Below are 17,915 nucleotides of genomic sequence, written 5' to 3'. Positions count from 1 at the left end.
TGCCTTCACAGCAGGACCAAGTACTGTCAGGTTTTTGCCCCAGATCCCTAAATGGCCCCCTCAAGGATTGAACTCACAACCCTAAGTTTAGCAGGCCAAACCACTCAGCTATCCCTCCCCCTTATTAAATGTTATTAACTGTCCTTTGAGCACTACAGATTTTAGCTCCCCTCTGTATTCCTACGGGAACTTTTACAAGATTTATGACACCCTTTTCCCAGGTGAGATAGTTGCATTTTAACAGAAGAGCTTGATAATTTGAAATGCACATCTGGAGACTCTCTGGGGAATGGATTTTTCTGCCAAAAAAGTCAAGTTTGTAGGGTCCTTCTCCATGTGTGTCATATTTGGAGACCATCGCTGTTTGGATATTTCATTCACCGCTGTCGCCACCAGCCTTTTGAGACTCAGTAGATGCAGAAACTTTAAAAATTTCTTTGTGGGAACTTTATAACATGTATCAGCTTACTTAGAAGTTACAGATGCTGGGATCTGCCACAATTTTTTAATTGGTTCCAATAACTCTTCATTGACAGACGTGGCAAGCCTACCATGCATGGAGGAGGGCAGACGATCTAGTCATTTGTGGGATTTTTTCTTGCACTATCTCCACACAAATTTCCAAGGTGTCTGCCATGCAGCATAAGAAGTCTCAGAAGCTCCTAAAATCATCCAGCTGAGTAGGAACAGAAGGGATGATTGCCTCATTGATTGAAAACAAAGATATTGCTGCCGGAAATAATTGATACTCCCTTTCCTACATGTGTTCTTCTTACTAAGTTCACACTTTACCATAGCAAAGTGAAAACTGACCAGTCATTTTAGTTTTCACTACAGCTATTCAGAACCCTGCAGACAGCAGAGATACTGAAAAGAATGAGATTCATTTAATTCTGCTGCTGAAGAGAGGCTAAGAAGAGAGGCTAGGGGACAAACATAATATCCAACACTCTTCAGCCTTAAGAGGCTCAGGGAAGAGAAACTGAAGACAACACTGGAAAAAAAGACACTGATAAATTATGAGAATAACCGAGTGAAATCAAGATAGCAAAAAACGAAAGCAAAAAGACAAAAATAGTACATTACACTTAAAAAAAATACTAAAGAGCAAGTTGATCAGCCAAACAGTATTCAATGAGCAGTACACTCCCACATATTCCTTTGAACTGGGAGCGAAGGTCCATGCGGGCATGGCAGCACATTTTTCTTACTATGGCTTTAGGACTTAGTCTGTGCAGACCAGTAGATTTCAAGTTTTTTTTTTTTTCCAGAAAACGATAAGTGCATTAAAATAGGCACTTATAACGGAACTGTCTTCTCAGACTTTACTATAATATTGATACACCATATGCAAAGTAACTCATGTTATAATTAGAATGAACCTCCCCCCTCCTCCCCCCCAAAAAAGAACTGTGACATGACAGAAATCACATCATAAAACATGCCTTGCATGCACTTTTAAAAGCTTAAAATAAACCTTACTAGATATGGCAGTGGTGGTTCCCAGTGTATCCAATCGTAATTCACATTGGTACCTACGCGTGCTACATATTTTGCCCAAGGTGAAATACGGTAGAGAATCTCTCCATTTTTACTACGGATCACCACCTAGAAAATAAAATGAAGACACAAGAGATCACTATAATTTCATACGTACACAAGCACCCGTACAGAAACCGAAGTCTGTTCTCAATGACAGGAGCTTCAGAGGAGAAAAGATTCTCATGTTAACTCCTACAGCATAACAGTGTTAACAAAAAATAGCCAGACTTTCCTATAAACTAGAAGCCAACTGTGACAATCTATAGTACTGGTTTCTTTTAACATAATATAAAAATGCAGCTTTTTACTAAGACAGGGGTTCCCAATCATCACTTGCAAAGATGGGTTAAGCACAGCAGATGGAACAGAAAAAGGATCTAGTGGGAAACCCTGTATTAGAAGATTAACAATACAAAAAATGAAACTAGGGTGTTGCACAGTTTGAACTTTTGTAGGCAGAGCACACTGCACACATCAAGGGTTCCTTGCATTCCTCCATTCCCCCCCACCAGCTCTCTCTGTGCCACCTCTCAATTCCCTCTATTTCTGGGGTTCCTTGTAGCCCTCTTCTTTCCCATCTTTCATGCCAGGAGCTATGTACCCTCCACACTCTACTCCACACCCACCCACCCAAGGAAGGGGCTACATGTGGGCCCCCATTCCTCCATTTGTAGACAAACAGAAAAACAGAAATACCAACAACATTAAAAATGCTGATGAGCAATAAAAATCCATCAGCTATTTTTTTGGATATTACAATCATCAATTCCTTTTTAATAATGATTCCTAGCTCTTATATAGCTCTTCTATAATTTAGAAGAAAGTTGGAGTGATATTATATAGATCAGAGTTGCTTATGAACAGCACAAGCCCATGAGAATGTTCCTACCACAGACAGGGTAAAAGGAAAAGAAAACCTGCTATTTGGGGACCATATCTGTCACAGGAAGAGGGCAGAAGAACACTGTTGCCCTTCACTCCACATCTTGCACAAACAGTGGGGACTCCCTAGCCGTCCCATACATTTGGGGATAAGGAGAGGTGGAGGGATGCAAAGACAGTGCCCATCCTACAGCATCATCCCTATGAAAACACACAAGTTAAGGTTGTCAAGAGTAATTTGTGTGAACTACTTTACATTCTGGACCTTTAAAACCTTCCCTAAAGAGAGACAGATGTAGGATTTAAGCAAGGCATTAGCAGGAAAGTAATAGGAGCTCCTGAAAGAGTAATGCTGCAATGGGGTGGCTATGGAAACAATATTGTAGAGGTTCTAGGCCTCTGAGGATGTCTTGGAACATGTGATTTTTCCAACCAAGAGGTCGACATCTATGAAGTGGGAAAAACCACACCCTTTCCTCTACCACTTGAAATTGCAGGAGCTCGGTGGCCTGAAGGTCAACATTTTTCACCTGCTTTTGTATCTTACACACGCATTTATTTACTTACATGTGCATTTTGCTTGCAATTAAGTAATTTGCTCCTACATCTTTCTAGGAGGATTCTGGCTGGGACCCATCTTGACAATGGTTGTGGGAGGGTGGTTAAGACCTTTCAATGGAGTAAAAGAGTGATAACTCCTATGTTGAACTATTTCAAGGCTGACCAGGTTGGCATCCAGTCCAAGACTATACTGTGGTTATGTCCTGATCTATGGTGGTGTCCTTAGGGCTTCAGGAGCGATCTGCCTAGCAACCATAGCCCTATTCCTGCACAGAGATACAGGTTGTTAAGCAGGTTCCATTTCATCACCATATTAAAAAGCAGGGCATGGTGGTGTTGGCGGGTAATAGAAACACTGACTGGGCTCTCAGTCAGTCACCAGGGATTAGGTTGAGTTTTTAAGATTAAATGGGATTGCAGCTCCCAGATTCTTGCCACCTGTCTGTGTTACTGCTGCTGCTGCGGGTGTGCCATAGTGCTTCAAGACCATTAGGGCTTGAAAGAGTAGCAAAGTGAGTAAATGGAAATGGTTTAATATTAGCTGAGGCTAACAAAGGATAGTTGATCAGGTATGGGAGGATCATTTTAAGGGTGTCCCCATTTGTTCAGAGGCATAGCACAATTCTGTGAAACAGGCCAGATAATTTGAAAACAGACATTTAGCTGAGGATGGAACAGACTATGGTGACACAGGAATTTCCAGACTGGATTAGTGGTCCAACAGCAGAGCCACTACCAGATGCTTCAGAGAAAGGAGCAAGAAGTTCTATAGCACACAGTGATGGAGTAGCCTGGCCAAAAGAAAATTTCCTCACCACACCTGCAGTTGTTGGGTGGCTTGCATACCCTGAAGCAGGCCCTATGAAAAATAGATATTTAATCCTAATCAATGTAACTCTGGATGTTCCCATTATCCATATAAATTTCCTCTTTTTAATCCTAATACATTTGTCTTGTGACAATACATGTTGTTCACATTAGCTAAGCTCAGTGTGTGTGGGGGGGGAAGTATTCTAGTTTCAAATGTGTTGCCTTCCTGTTTCACTGAGTGTCTTCGCTGGTTGTTTTTGTATTATAAGAAAAGGCAAATGAAGCACCTCACTTACTTTTCCCATACCATTCATTGTTTGTTTGTTTTTGTGTTTGTTTTTAAATAGCCCCTTTAGTTACAGAGGAGATGAAAGATGGCCAATTTTTTTTTAAGTCTCTTCACACAAAAGTCTTTGTATGCATCTAATAATTTTGGCCAGTAAAAGCCTTATATTTCTGTCTTTTTTTAAACATGAGTTGACCAAAAATGAATATGATATGTCCTCCACCTGGAATACTATTGTTTTATAATCTTATGCAATATACTGTATGTAATATACTATGTTGTATGAGAAAAACTGGAATGGAAAATAATCAAAAAAATTATAATCAGACTAACGTAGTTGGCTTTTTTTTTTTTTTTTGGCCACCATTGTACATTGAACAGAGGTTTCAATGAGCTGTCCACAATAATGTCCAGTCTGAGTGATTACAGAACCCAACAACATATGAGTAATTCAAATTATCCCTTACATAGTTCTTTACTTTGAGTTGGCAATAATGAGTTTCTTCTCCAATATAATGTACTGGGGCTTTCAAAAGACATCCAGTGGCATAATTTTCCTTTACCACAGCCAGACAGGTTTGTTCTTAACCCCTCACAATACATATCCAGTACAAATGTCTGAAGGAAAAGGCAACAGTCAACTAACTGCTAGATATTCCATGCATTTTGAGAATCCAACTTATTTTCAAACAACAAATAGTTATTTGAACTGCAGAGATTTTTGGTTTCCAAAAAACCAGTTGAGAATGCAAAAGTATTACAAAAATCAACTTTGAAGTGATAAAATGGGCTTGGTAAACATAATATTCAAACTAATTTTAAATCTAGTAAAATGGCTTATTTAAAATCAAATGATGTAATGAAAAATGCTCAAAGAAACAAACTAGTCTCATACTTAAAATTCACATTATCCCAGATTCTTTGGTACTTAGCTAGTTCTACTGTATGACACATTTAGATAAATAACAGTTAACCATCAAACCATATTCCATGCATTTGGAATCATTACAGCTTTTTGTATTTCAATACCATGGAGATTCCAAAAGTCATTGCACTTTGCCCAAATTTCATATATATATAAAAAATAGACTAATTGAATGCACTTGGTTAATATGATTGTAGACATTTCTTCTGAAGAGCTCATCTCATTTCAGTCCCCAACTCTGCTGCTTTCATCTGAAATAGCTATTGGAATAATATTTATTTAAGGGAATGGATAGGCTCCTTAGTTAATAATTATATACCTTTACATCTAGAATCCTCAACAGGTAAATACATTGCTCTTCAAAATATTTTATATGTAGAATGAATTTGTTTCTCACGTACTACTCTCTTAACATGCAATTGTACATAGGCTGTGCTAATGCACAACAACTTAAGTTTCTGATCTTTACACAGCCTTATAAAACTTGAAATGAATGATTTTTATATTTGAAGGAGTAAGAGAGCAGACTATTAATCTAATTCATTTTTGGTCTAAGCTTTTATTCTAGGACAATTTAACTTTTAACATTATTATGCGAAGATATAAAAGACCTCTTAGCTCTAGCGAAAAGGGCACATTTATTGAAGAAGAGAAGACACCTAATTTAGTTAACTTTGCAGATGCCAGAAGAGTCTCCTAAAAAGGGCAATTATCTTAACAAGTAATCAGAAAGTGTAAGTCTGGCCTCTCGCACAAAATGATTTTCCTCAGTAGGGCTCCTTCTCAACGCGGGGCATTTTCTAAAATTTTCCTAACACTGTTATATCTAATTTAGCCACACCATTGTTAACAGCACTATAAGCCCTACGGTTGCCTGACCCAGCTGCTGCTGTCATTTTAAACAACATGATGGAACTGTGCACCGAGCTGGAGCTTAATACCATGTTGATTGGACAAGCAATACACCTAGCAGCATTAAAAATAACAAGCATCCAAAGCCCAGTTTACACAACAACTCATGATGCTCCTAATGTGGGTTATAAAGACCCACATGTCCCAATCTTAGGGGAAAAAAATCTAAGTTCAGTGACACAAATATCCCAGTACCTCTGAAATGCAGAGAGCTGTCAGGATTGAGCATCAACCAGACAAGACCATAGTACTATTTGTCTGTTGGAGGAAGCAACTAGAATAAATTGATAAGGATTATTTTAGCACCCCAAATGAGGAAGCATTTCTGTTATTTGCCACACAGGCGAACAGTTGAGTGGTTTTATTAAACCAAGGGTAATTGAGGATAAAGGTAGTCACAGTCATTTTCCATGTGCTCTGAGCAAAAAGAGTGTGACTGTTTCCTCAGAGGGAAAAAACTGATTACAGAGAATCACAACTATCACTTAGAGACTTGATTACTTCCATATAAAGTGCATTACAGTAAACTTTGGACCCCTTCTGAAGCTGGAGTAGAAGACAGTCGCCCCCTTTATTAAGCAGCATTTCACAGAGGCAATGCTCCATATTCTTCTCTAGGCACCAGAGGACTTAAGTATTTGGAACAAGATCAAGGAGCTGGATGTTATACTAGATAAACAGATATAGAGTCAGCACAGCAGTCCTCACCCATTTATCAGCAAGTGAAATATTGCACAAAGAAAGTGTTTCCTAGGGAAGGCATTTTTTTCATCTTTTCTGCTAAAGTTTCTGCTTAACAAGTCCATTAGAGATTTCCCTTGTCTGGGATGTGGAAGACTTGGACACAGACTCTTCACTATTCGGAGAAATAGTAGGCTATATTCAGGAGCATCTTCTGGTTTATAAACATTACAAGTAAGTGCTGACTAGAACCTGGTGTACTTGATAGGACCACCTAACAAACAAGACAAGACCCTTTTTACATTTGGATGGGTTTTTAGCTTATAGTGACATCATTCCCTGGGCCTCACTCTCACACTCATGCCCATCATTAATATGGCCCATTGGGGCATTTTGATGCTAGATTGCTCTTTTAAAACATATCACCTTGTAGTTGTTTTTAAAAGAAAGTAACCACATACAACACAAAAATATTTTTTCTAATATGAGATTTTAAAAAGCAACAATGTAAACACCTAATTAAACAGAGAACATATTCTTTTCTATGTACACAATGATCAGATCTAGAATTACTGTTCTATATTTAGGTTAGAACAAGTTTATAACTGCACAGCTTCAAGTATTGAATTGCATATTGAAATAAATGGTGGAAGCATAGGCATTTGTCTGTTTACATACACACTGTGAAGGACCATGCACTTTTAAAAATTATTATTTATGTAGACTTGTTCACTCTAGAAACATATTACACATGCACAATTTCTCATTCCTCCCCCCCCCCCCGCCAATAACTGAAGTAAACAAACTTTCATCATTTATTTCCACAACAGAATTTCCTCCCCTTTTCACCAAACAACACATTCCTCACTGAGGAAAGCATACCTACCACGTTTTAAAATGAAAATATGAGTATATGTGGCTGGCTAATTTTGAGCATGAGAGGTATTTTGCCTAAGGTAAACATTCCTAGAAAATAAAGGCCAAACAAATATGCCTAATGCATAACCAGAGTATTCATTGTCAAATAGAATATTGCAGCTGTTCCATTAGGCTTTCAGTTAATGTTACAAGTGACATCATTAACATTCTTTGTATGGCATTTCTACTGCAACCACAGCAGTTTGATCTGGGATGAAAATTGTTGTGTTAAAGTGCACTACTATGCAGAATGAGACTGTATATTACAAAATAATTAAAGCAACTGCCTCTTCCCAGAGTGGGGAAAAAAACTTTACAAACAAACAGAGGAAGACAATCTCTATTCCAAAGAATGCAAAGTGAAGTGGCTAGCACATATATTACAGCAACAGAGAAATACATTTTTTTAAAAGGCAATTTAGTGTGAAATTATTTACAAATGAACTAAGTTTGTCCCATCCACAACACACACATCAGGCATACTTTACTATAAAAGATGTAAAATGTTAACTAATAGTAATTTTAATGTAATTAAAAAACATGTGCTTGAGTAGTTCCAAAGGAATTAATATATATAATACTCTCAGCATTCCTCTACCCTAGCCTTTTTTTTTAGTTTGATCACGAACTACATATGAGTTATCACTCCATTTAAAGTGCCAGCCATTCAAACAAACACACAGTTACCAAACATCACAAAAACAATAAGGCTTATGTACTAACCACAGCAGAAAGAAAAGAGGGGAGCAGCAGTATTAGATGAATGCCTATTTAAATAATATTGAACCGATCGCCAACAAAGTCTAAAAGCTAAGTGCATGGATTCTTTACCAGTAAAGGAAGCATTTACAAAATACTTTGTATTACCAGATCCTCAATGTCACAGAATATACATTCAATTTGTACCTTTGGATAAAGTGATAGAATTGATCAAAGGAACTGCTAAAAAGTTGCTGCTAGTATACTACACAGAAAATCCCTAGTGAATCAGTTTAAAATCTCTAGTGATACGCTGATGATAAAAATAGTTTCAAAGAGGTTTACTGTATAAAAGCTGGAGGCTCTGGAAGACCCAAAAGGTAATTTCTATTCTCAGGAGTAAATTAAAGATTGGTTCTTAACCCTACAGATCTTCTCAAAAGTACCTTTCAAGGGACTGTCAAGGTTGAAATGGCAAAAATGCAATTCTTCTTCCCTCATCAAATAACAATGAAAAACACCACTGTATGTTAAATTGGAACTAATAGTATTTACCCTCTAAGAATCTGTGCTGTAAAAGAACCCAAAGTAAATGTGGACAATCCACCAACCTAGCATTTTCTTCCGTTCTTATTAGCACTCAAATACTTGCCATTCTGCTTCATCTTTGGGAGCGGAACTAAATGCATGGATGATATTTCTGTTCAAATGCCTTGAAATTATACAATATCTAGGTTTCAACAATTAGGTTAACTTTTTAAATATGTTAAACTATTTTTTACCCTAAAAATTAGTAATCAGAAATACACTCAATAAAATATTGTACTATTTCCAAGACTATAAGAGTTCTAAGTCATAGTTCACTACAAGTCAAGCTTTCTAACCTTTTGACACATACTATTTATGTGAATTAATAGAGGAAACAGATCTTTACTCACTAACAATATGGAGGAGCTTTCAGGGCTTGGATAGCTACTAAGACTGCGACCTTTTCTGAAAGCTCTCATAGACTCATAGACTTTAAGGTCAGAAGGGACCATTATGATCATCTGGTCTGACCCCCTGCATGCTGCAGGCCACAAAGCCGTCCTTACCCCTTCCCTTGACTCTGCTGTTGAAGTCCCCAAATCCTGTGGCTTAGTGACTTCAATTGGCAGAGAACCCCCCTGCTAGTGATCCCTGCCCCATGCTGCAGAGGAAGGCGAAAAACCTCCAGGGCCTCTGCCAATCTACCCTGGAGGAAAATTCCTTCCCGACCCCAAATATGGCAATCAGTAAAACCCCGAGCATGTAGGCAAGAGTCTCCAGCCTGACCCTTGTTAGCCATTATATTATTTACCTGCCGTTGCACTGTATTCCTTTGGCTAAAATCATGTTTTTCCATTAAACCATTCCCTCCATAAACTTACCTAACTTAATCTTAAAACCAGACAGGTCCTTCTTAAAACCAGACAGGGGGGCCATTTAGGGATCTGGGGCAAAAATCTGTCTGGGGATTGGTCCTGCTTTGAGCAGGGAGTTGGACTAGATGACCTCCTGAGGTCCCTTCCAACCCTGATATTCTATGATGATATCTTAGGAAGCAGCTGTCACTCAATTTTATTTCACAGCTAAAATAACCAAGAGAGTGTACAAGATCACATCAGGCAAAGATGGGACCCAGTTCTCAAATATAAACAGGGCCAAATCTCATCAACTTCATCACAAAATCTTTCAGAAAATATAAAATTAGGTACTTGTGTAACTCATAGTAACTGTGGTTCTGTGTCACTAGCAGCAAGACCAACGAGATTTATGTTGCTGCTACTGCTTCCAGACAGAGAGATCTGGTCCTTCCACTCCAGAGGTAGAGCCTTGTGCTTTCATATCCAGAGAGCCAGTGTTACTACTTTTCAGATGATCCACAAAGGAGTGCTGCTACATTTGCTATGCTACCTGTAAGAGCTAGTCCACAATCTATTCCCACATACAGGAAGAGAAACCAAGAATCGTAATGCCCAGTGGTTCATTTGTGTCTCAAATACTTGTGTACCCACTGTCAATATGTGCGTTGATCCAGGAGGTAACAGCAAACTTTCCCGTTCCTCCTATGTAGTAGAAGATATCGGTGGAGTGGTGCTGGAGGTTGTGGGTTTAAACCCTGCAGATGACTCAGATGGGCAGTGAAAAAAATATAGATAGATAGATATAGATATAGATAGAATCACAGAAATGCAGGGCTGGAGGGAACCTCAAGAAGTTATCAAGACCAGCCCTCTATACTGAAGCAGGACTGAGTATACCTCCTAGACCATCTCTGATAGGTGTTTGTCTCACCCGTTCTTAACCTCCAATGACGGGGATTCCACAATCTCACTTGGAAGCCTACTCCAATGCTTAACTACACTTATAGTAGCAAGTTTTTCCTAATATCTCACACAAGTCTCCCTGACTGCAGATTAAGTTGATTGCTTATCCTACCTTTAGTGGACATGAACAATTGTCTTTATAAAAGCCCTGAACATATTTGATGAATTATGTTCTCCCTCAGTTTTCTTTTTTCAAGATTAAACATACCCAGTTTTTTTTTTTAACCCTTGCTTATAGGTCAGGATTTCTAACCCCCCTCACCCCCCCCCCCTTTTTTCCATTTTTGCTGCTCTCCTCTGGACTCTCTACAATTTATCCAGATCTTTCCTAAAGCATGGTGCCCAGAACTGGACACACTACTCCAGCTGAGGCCTTACCAGTGCTGAGAAGAGCAGGACAATTACCTCCTATCTATTACACAGACACTCCTGTTAATACAACTCAGAATATTAGCCTTTTTCAAAACCGCACCACATTGCTGACTTGTATTCAATTTGTGACCCACTACAAAACTATATATGTACAGAAGCTAGTGTAAAGACAAAAGTAATTGTTGGAATCATTTTATATTGCAAAATATATTTAGAAATACATTTGGGTGATGTTAGTATTTAATTATTGCACATTTATCATTTGTATTTTGTTAATGGGAGCGGTCCCTTTAAAAATAAGGTGTGGCAGATAGCATGTTTGAGACAGACCACATGAGAGATTTTTGCTGAAAGATGTTGCCTGCTTAAGTTCCAAAACATGAGAATTTGATTCATAAGCTTTTCTTTCTAGAAAGCAAGCTGTGTTCTCAAGAGGGGACCGAATACCTCAGAGCATTGCTAATGAACTAGATATAGCCTGTCACCTGTAAAGTATCCAATATGAATCCTGCCAAATCAGGAGGCAGTAAAAGTTGTCCCCACATAACATCTGTGAGAAGGGTTGTTTAGTCCAAGTTCCAGTTTCCAAGTAACAAACTCACTACTATGTTTGCACTAGATAATAAGTTTTTAGAACAGGGTCCATCTCCTCCTACATATTTGTACAATGGGACCCCAATCTCAGTTGCCTCCTCTCCAGCAAGAATTCCCAGAGTAGGGGCCAAAATTGGGTAACTATAAATTTACAAGTTGGATACACTGTTACTCGCTTTAGGATTGGACAGGGGGAATACTAGTATCAAAAGAGATCAAACCCCTAATTTTCAAACACAGGGGTTTTTTTTGAGCCAATCGCATAATTTTTGGTAAGTGACATGATTTTGAATTTTGGGGGTTGGCAATACTGTATAAGGGAAATGATATAAGATCATTAGGCAAGTGAAGCAATTTATCAGCACCGAGAGAATTATCAGCTGAGGGAATCTAGATTGGATCTGGAATCTCTCATGGATTGGTAACTGGTTAAAAGATAAAAAACAAATGGTAGGTATAAATGGTCAGTTTTCAGAATGGAGAGAGCTAATAGTGGTGTCCCCTAGGGATCTGTTCTGGGACCAGTCCTATTCAACATATTCATAAATGATCTTGGAAAAAGGGGTAAACAGTGATGTGGCAAAATTTGCAGATGATACAAAATTACTAAAGATAGTTAAGACCCAGGCAGACTGCAAATAGCTACAAAAGGATCTCTCAAAACTGGGTCAATGGGCAACAAAATGGCAGATGAAATTTAATATTGATAAATGCAAAGTGATGCACATTGGAAAGCATAATCCCAACTATACACCTAAAATGATGGGGTCTAAATTAGTTGTTACCACTCAAGAAAGATCTTAGAGTCATTATGATAGTTCTCTGAAAACCTATACTCAATGTGCAGCAGCAGTCAAAAAAGCAAACAGAATGCTGGGAATAATTAAGAAAGGGATAGATGATAGAACAGAAAATATCATGTTGCCTCTCTATAAATCCATGGTATGACCACATGTTGAATACTGTGTGCAGATGTGTTCGCCCCATCTCTGAAAAGATATATCGTAATTGGAAAAGGTCCAGAAAAGGGCAACAAAAATTATTAGGGGTATGGAACGGCTTCCGTATGAGAAAAGATTAATAAGACTGGGACTTTTCAGCTTGGAAAAGAGACGGCTAAGGGGAGATACAATGGAGGTCTATAAAATCATGACAGGTGTAGAGAAAGTAGATAAGGAAGTGTTTACTACTTCTCATAACACAAGAGGGGTCACCAAATGAAATTAATAGGCAGTAGGTTTAAAACAAATATAAGGAAGTATTTCTTCACACAGTGCACAGTCAACCTATGGAACTCCTTGCCGGAGGCTGTTGTGAAGGCCAAGACCATAACAGGATTAAAAAAAGAACTAAATAAATTCATGGAGGAGTAGGTCTATCAATGGCTATTAGCCAGGATGGGCAGGAATGGTGTCCCTAGACTCTGTTTTCCAGAAGCTGGGAATGAGCAACAGGAGATGGATCACTTGATGATTACCTGTTCTGTTCATTCCCTCTGGGGCACCTGGCACTGGCAACTGTCAGAAGACAGGATACTGGGCTAGATGGACTTTTGGTCTGACCCAGTAGGGCCATTCTTATGTTAATCTGGCAGCCTACAAGAGTTGGAATATGGTCACAAATTGGGCTCAGAATCTTAGAAAGCTTTCCCTGGATGATGTGAAAATGGACAATGTAGATCTAACGAAAGCCACAAATGAAGTAGGTCAGAAGACAAAGCATCTCCAGGTCATAGTACAATAAAAACAAACTTAAATTAGGCTAAGAACATCTCTGAGATACTGATATGGAGATAGACTATATTAATCAAATAGCAACCCAGTTGAACCTGGAAATAAGAGGACCCCAGTATTAGTGGTACATTATCAAAATTATATAGATGGGGTGTCTGTCAGTCTCTAACTCTCATGGTTGTGTTTTATATGTCTATCTATGTGTATTTGCCATCTAATTTTCAAGCCATTGGGTTGCACTTGTGTCATATTTTCAAGATTTTCTCCACAACCATCTGGACTAGAACCTTTTTTTTTTTTTTTTTTTTTTTTTTTTTTTTTAAGATGAAAGCTGAGATTCTCATGTAATCACAGGCCTCCAGGAGCTGACACTTTAGGGGGGGGCACCAAATATTGTAAGACTTACAATAAAATAGTAGTTGGCAACATTGGAACTCTAAAAATATAATCTATTATCACCACTTACCCAAGAGGAAATCTGCAGCTAAGTATAATTGGAACATGGTGACTTCTACTCTACACGGTTCCCAAGACAGAGTATCTGGTAGCTGCTTGCAAATAGGAATCCCTTAGACCAATACAGAGAAGCCTTCTGTGTTTCTAATTCTCAATCTCATGAAATTGCTCTCTTTATTGGTTTTTGTAAGAGACTTTGGGTATATCTACAATGCACACTAAATCTTGGCCGAGATTCATATTTGAGACAGGCTCCCCTTCTGCCCACACAAATTAGTCTGACTCAGGTCAGCAAGTACTCAGGACACAGGTCCTAAGACCCCGCTAGGAGCGTGGGTCACAGTCCAGGATGATATCAAGGCGAAGTCATGCAGCCAGACTAACAGCTAGAGCTAGGGTGGGACGTCAGGAATCGAAGTCGATTGTCAATCTGAAGTCAGGAACCAGATGTAGAAAAACAAGGCCAAGTCAGAAACTGGGTATCTGAGCCAGGAGACAAATGCCGGGGTCAGAAACCAGGAATCAGAAGCAGAAGACAAGGCTGAGTCAGAAACCAGGCATCAGAACCAGGAAGGAAAGCCAGCGTCAGAAGCCATGGATCAAGAGCAGCACAAGAAAGCAGGGTCTATAGCAGCAGCTAGATGGAGTTCTGCCTAGTTGCACAGAAAAACTTCCTGTATCCTCCCTAGGTTTAAGTAGGATGCCCGGACCAATCAGGAATGTCCTGTCAGTTGGCCCCTCCCCGGGTAGCACATCTGTGATGTACATGTGGCCCCCTCAGGCTCATGACTGGTTAAATATTTCTGCCGCTGCCACCAGAGCTGTTAGGTGATGATGTGGAGGTGGCTGCCACCCAGGGAAATCTACAAACCCAGAGTCTAGATCTACTGTTCCTTACAGCCCCGCTGTAACTTGGGTCCAAGCCCTGTCATTCTGCAATGTGAACGCAGGTTAAGCCACAGACCCAAATCAGGTGGTCTGTGTAGTGCAGTACGGACATATTAGCACAACTATGAGACCCGGGTCCAACAACTGTAAACTTATGTTTACAATGCAAAGTGGACGTTCAAGCAGCGGCTTGGAAACATCAAGTCCACAAGCAGAGGTCCCACAAACTGGGTTTCAGTGTGCTATGTATACATATCCTTTTCTAATGAAGGTATCACTGCAAGAAATGTGTATCCTGAAAAGCATAAGGTAGCCTGTGCTGACACAATATATGAACTGGCTGATACTACTGCATACTTGCTGGCATTATCAATTTTAATAGCTAAGGACAAGACACAATGGCTAATGTTTGTTAGCAGTTACAGTATTAAGGATTTTCTTAGAACTCTAGCTTAGTCACTGAAAATATTTTGTACTTCTATTAATAGTCTTGACAAAACAAAGCCCTGGTCTACACTACAAGTTTAGGTCGAATTTAGCAGTGTTACATCGATTTAACCCTGCACCTGTCCACATGACGAAGCCTTTTTTTTTTTTTTTCCTCTACTTAAAGGGCTCAAAATTGATTTCTGTACTCCTCCCCCGACAAGGGGATTAGCGTTGAAATGGACCTTGCTGGGTTGAACTTGGGGTAGTGTAGGGCAGTGTGGTTGCAATTTGACGGTATTGGCCTCCGGGATCTATCCCAGAGTGCTCCATTGTGACAGCTCTGGACAGTGCTCTCAACTCAGATACACTGGCCAGGTAGACAGGAAGAGGCCTGCGGACTTTTGAATCTCATTACCTGTTTGGCCAGCGTGGCAAGCTGCACGTGAGTGCAGATCTCATCAGCAGAGGTGACCATGATGGAGTCCCAGAATTGCAAAAGAGCTCCAGCATGGACAGAACGGGAGGTACGGGATCTGATCACTGTATGGGGAGACGAATCTGTGCTATCAGAACTCCGTGCCAAAAGACGAAATGCCCAAACATTTGAAAAAGTCTCCAAGAGCATGAAGGACAAAAGTTATAACAGGGACCCGCAGCAGTGCCGCATGAAACTTAAGGAGCTGAGGCAAGCCTACCGAAAAAAACCAGGGAGGCAAACTGCCGCACTGGGTCAGAGTCCAGGAAAGCACAATATGAACCCGAGGACAGGTGGTGGGCTGAAGATGATAGGTGGCGTCACCTTCCTGACAGAAGGCAAGAGGCAATGGTGAGGCTACTGGAGGAACAAACTTATATGCTCCGGCATATGGTTGAGGTTCAGGAAAGGCAGCATGAGCACAGACCGCCGCTACAGCCCCTGTGTAACCAACCACCCTCCTCCCCAAGTTCCATAGTCTTCTCACCCAGATGCCCAAGAATGCGGTGGGGGGGGAAGAGAGATGGCCTCTGGGCACCCAACCACTCCACCCCAGAGAACTGCCCAAGCACAGAAAGCTGGCATTCAATAAGTTTTAAAGTGCAGTGTGGCCTTGTCCTTCCCTCCTCCCCCACCTCACCTGGTGCTTCCCTCCTCCCCCACCCCTCCTGGGCTACCTTGGCAGTTATCCCCCTATTTGTGTGATGAATTAATAAAGAATGCATGAATGTGAAACAACAATGACTTTATTGCCTCTGCAAGTTGTGATCGAAAGGGGGAGGGGAGGGTGGTTAGCTTACAGGGAAGTACAGTGAACCAAGCGGGGGTGGGGGGGTGAGGTGTTCATCAAGGAGAAACAAACAGAACTTTCACACCGGAGCCTGGCCAGTCATGAAACCGGTTTTCAAAGCTTCTCTGATGCGCACCACACCCTTCTGCACTCTGCTAACCGCCCTGGTGTCTGGCTGCATGTAATCAGCGGCCAGGCGATTTGCCTCAACCTCCCACCCTGCCATAAACGTCTCCCCCTTACTCTCACAGATATTGTGGAGCGCACAGCAAGCAGTAATAACAATGGGAATATTGGTTTCGCTGAGGTCTAAGCGACTCAGTAAACTACGCCAGCGCGCTTTTAAACATCCAAATGCACATTCTATCACCATTCTGCAGTTGCTCAGCCTATAGTTGAAGAGCTCCTGACTACTGTACAGGGTACCTGTGTATGGCTTCATGAGCCATGGTATTAAGGCGTCGGCTGGGTCCCCAAGGATAACTATAGGCATTTCAGCATCCCCAATGGTTATTTTCTGGTCAGGGAAGAAAGTCCCTTGCTGCAGCTTTTGAAACAGACCAGAGTTCCCGAAGATGCGAGCGTCATGTTCCTTTCCTGGCCATTCCACGTTGATGTTGGTGAAACGTCCCTTGTGATCCACCAGTGCTTGTGCAGCACCATTGAAATGTACCCCTTTCGGTTTATCTCGCTGCCTTGGTGCTCCGGTACCAACATAGGGATATGGGTCCGTCTATTGCCCCACCACAGTTAGGGAATCCCATTGCAGCAAAGCCATTCACTATGACCTGCACATTTCCCAGAGTCACTACCCTTGATATCAGCAGCTCTTTGATTGCATTGGATCACACCAGCCCCCACAGTAGATTTGCCCACTCCAAATTGATGCCCGACTGACCGTTAGCTGGCGTTGCAAGCTTCCAGAGCGCTATCGCCACTCTCTTGTGAATTGTGAGAGCTGGTCTCATCTTGGTATTCTTGCACTTCAGGGCAGGGGAAAGCAAGTCACAAAGTTCTATGAAAGTGCCCTTACACATGTGAAAATTTCGCAGCCACTGGAAATCATCCCAGACATGCAACACTATGCGGTCCCACCAGTCTGTGCTTGTTTCCCGGTCCCAGAATCGGCGTTCCACGGCATGAACCTGCCCCATTAACACCATGATGTCCACATTGCCAGGCCCCGTACTTTGAGAGAAGTCTGTGTCCATGTCCTCAACACTCTCGTCACCGCGCTGCCGTCGCCGCCTCGCCTGGTTCTGCTTTTGCAGGTTCTGGTTATGCATATACTGCAGGATAATGTGCGTGGTGTTTACAGTGCTCATAATTGCTGCAGTGATCTGAGTGGGCTCCATGCTTGCCATTCTATGGAGTCTGTGCTGAAAAAAGGCGCAAAACGATTGTCTGCCTTTGCTCTGACGGGGGGAGGGGCGACTGACGACATGGCTTACAGGGAATTAAAATCAACAAAGGGGGTGGGTTTGCATCAAGGAGAAGCACACACAACTGTCATACAGAATGGCCCCCTTAAGGATTGAACTAAAAATCCTGGGTTTAGCAGGCCAATGCTCAAACCACTGAGCTATCCCTCCCCCCACTATTCACGGGGGAGGG

General features: G+C 40.9%; 1 protein-coding gene across 4 annotated transcripts in view; it reads right to left on the bottom strand.

Annotated features, from left to right (window-relative positions):
* Positions 1 to 17,915, bottom strand: part of GBE1 (1,4-alpha-glucan branching enzyme 1) — a 285,371-nt gene that overhangs the window by 137,959 nt on the left and 129,497 nt on the right. For all 4 annotated transcript variants that reach the window (XM_065575460.1, XM_065575466.1, XM_065575471.1 and 1 more), the window contains one exon: positions 1,483 to 1,608. In XM_065575460.1, the coding sequence (XP_065431532.1) occupies positions 1,483 to 1,608 (126 nt within the window). The remainder of the gene's footprint in view (positions 1 to 1,482; positions 1,609 to 17,915) is intronic.

The sequence above is a fragment of the Chrysemys picta genome, chromosome 1, assembly GCF_011386835.1.
Source record: "Chrysemys picta bellii isolate R12L10 chromosome 1, ASM1138683v2, whole genome shotgun sequence".
Lineage (NCBI taxonomy): Eukaryota > Metazoa > Chordata > Testudines > Emydidae > Chrysemys > Chrysemys picta.
This window is presented reverse-complemented; position numbering and strand designations above follow the sequence as displayed.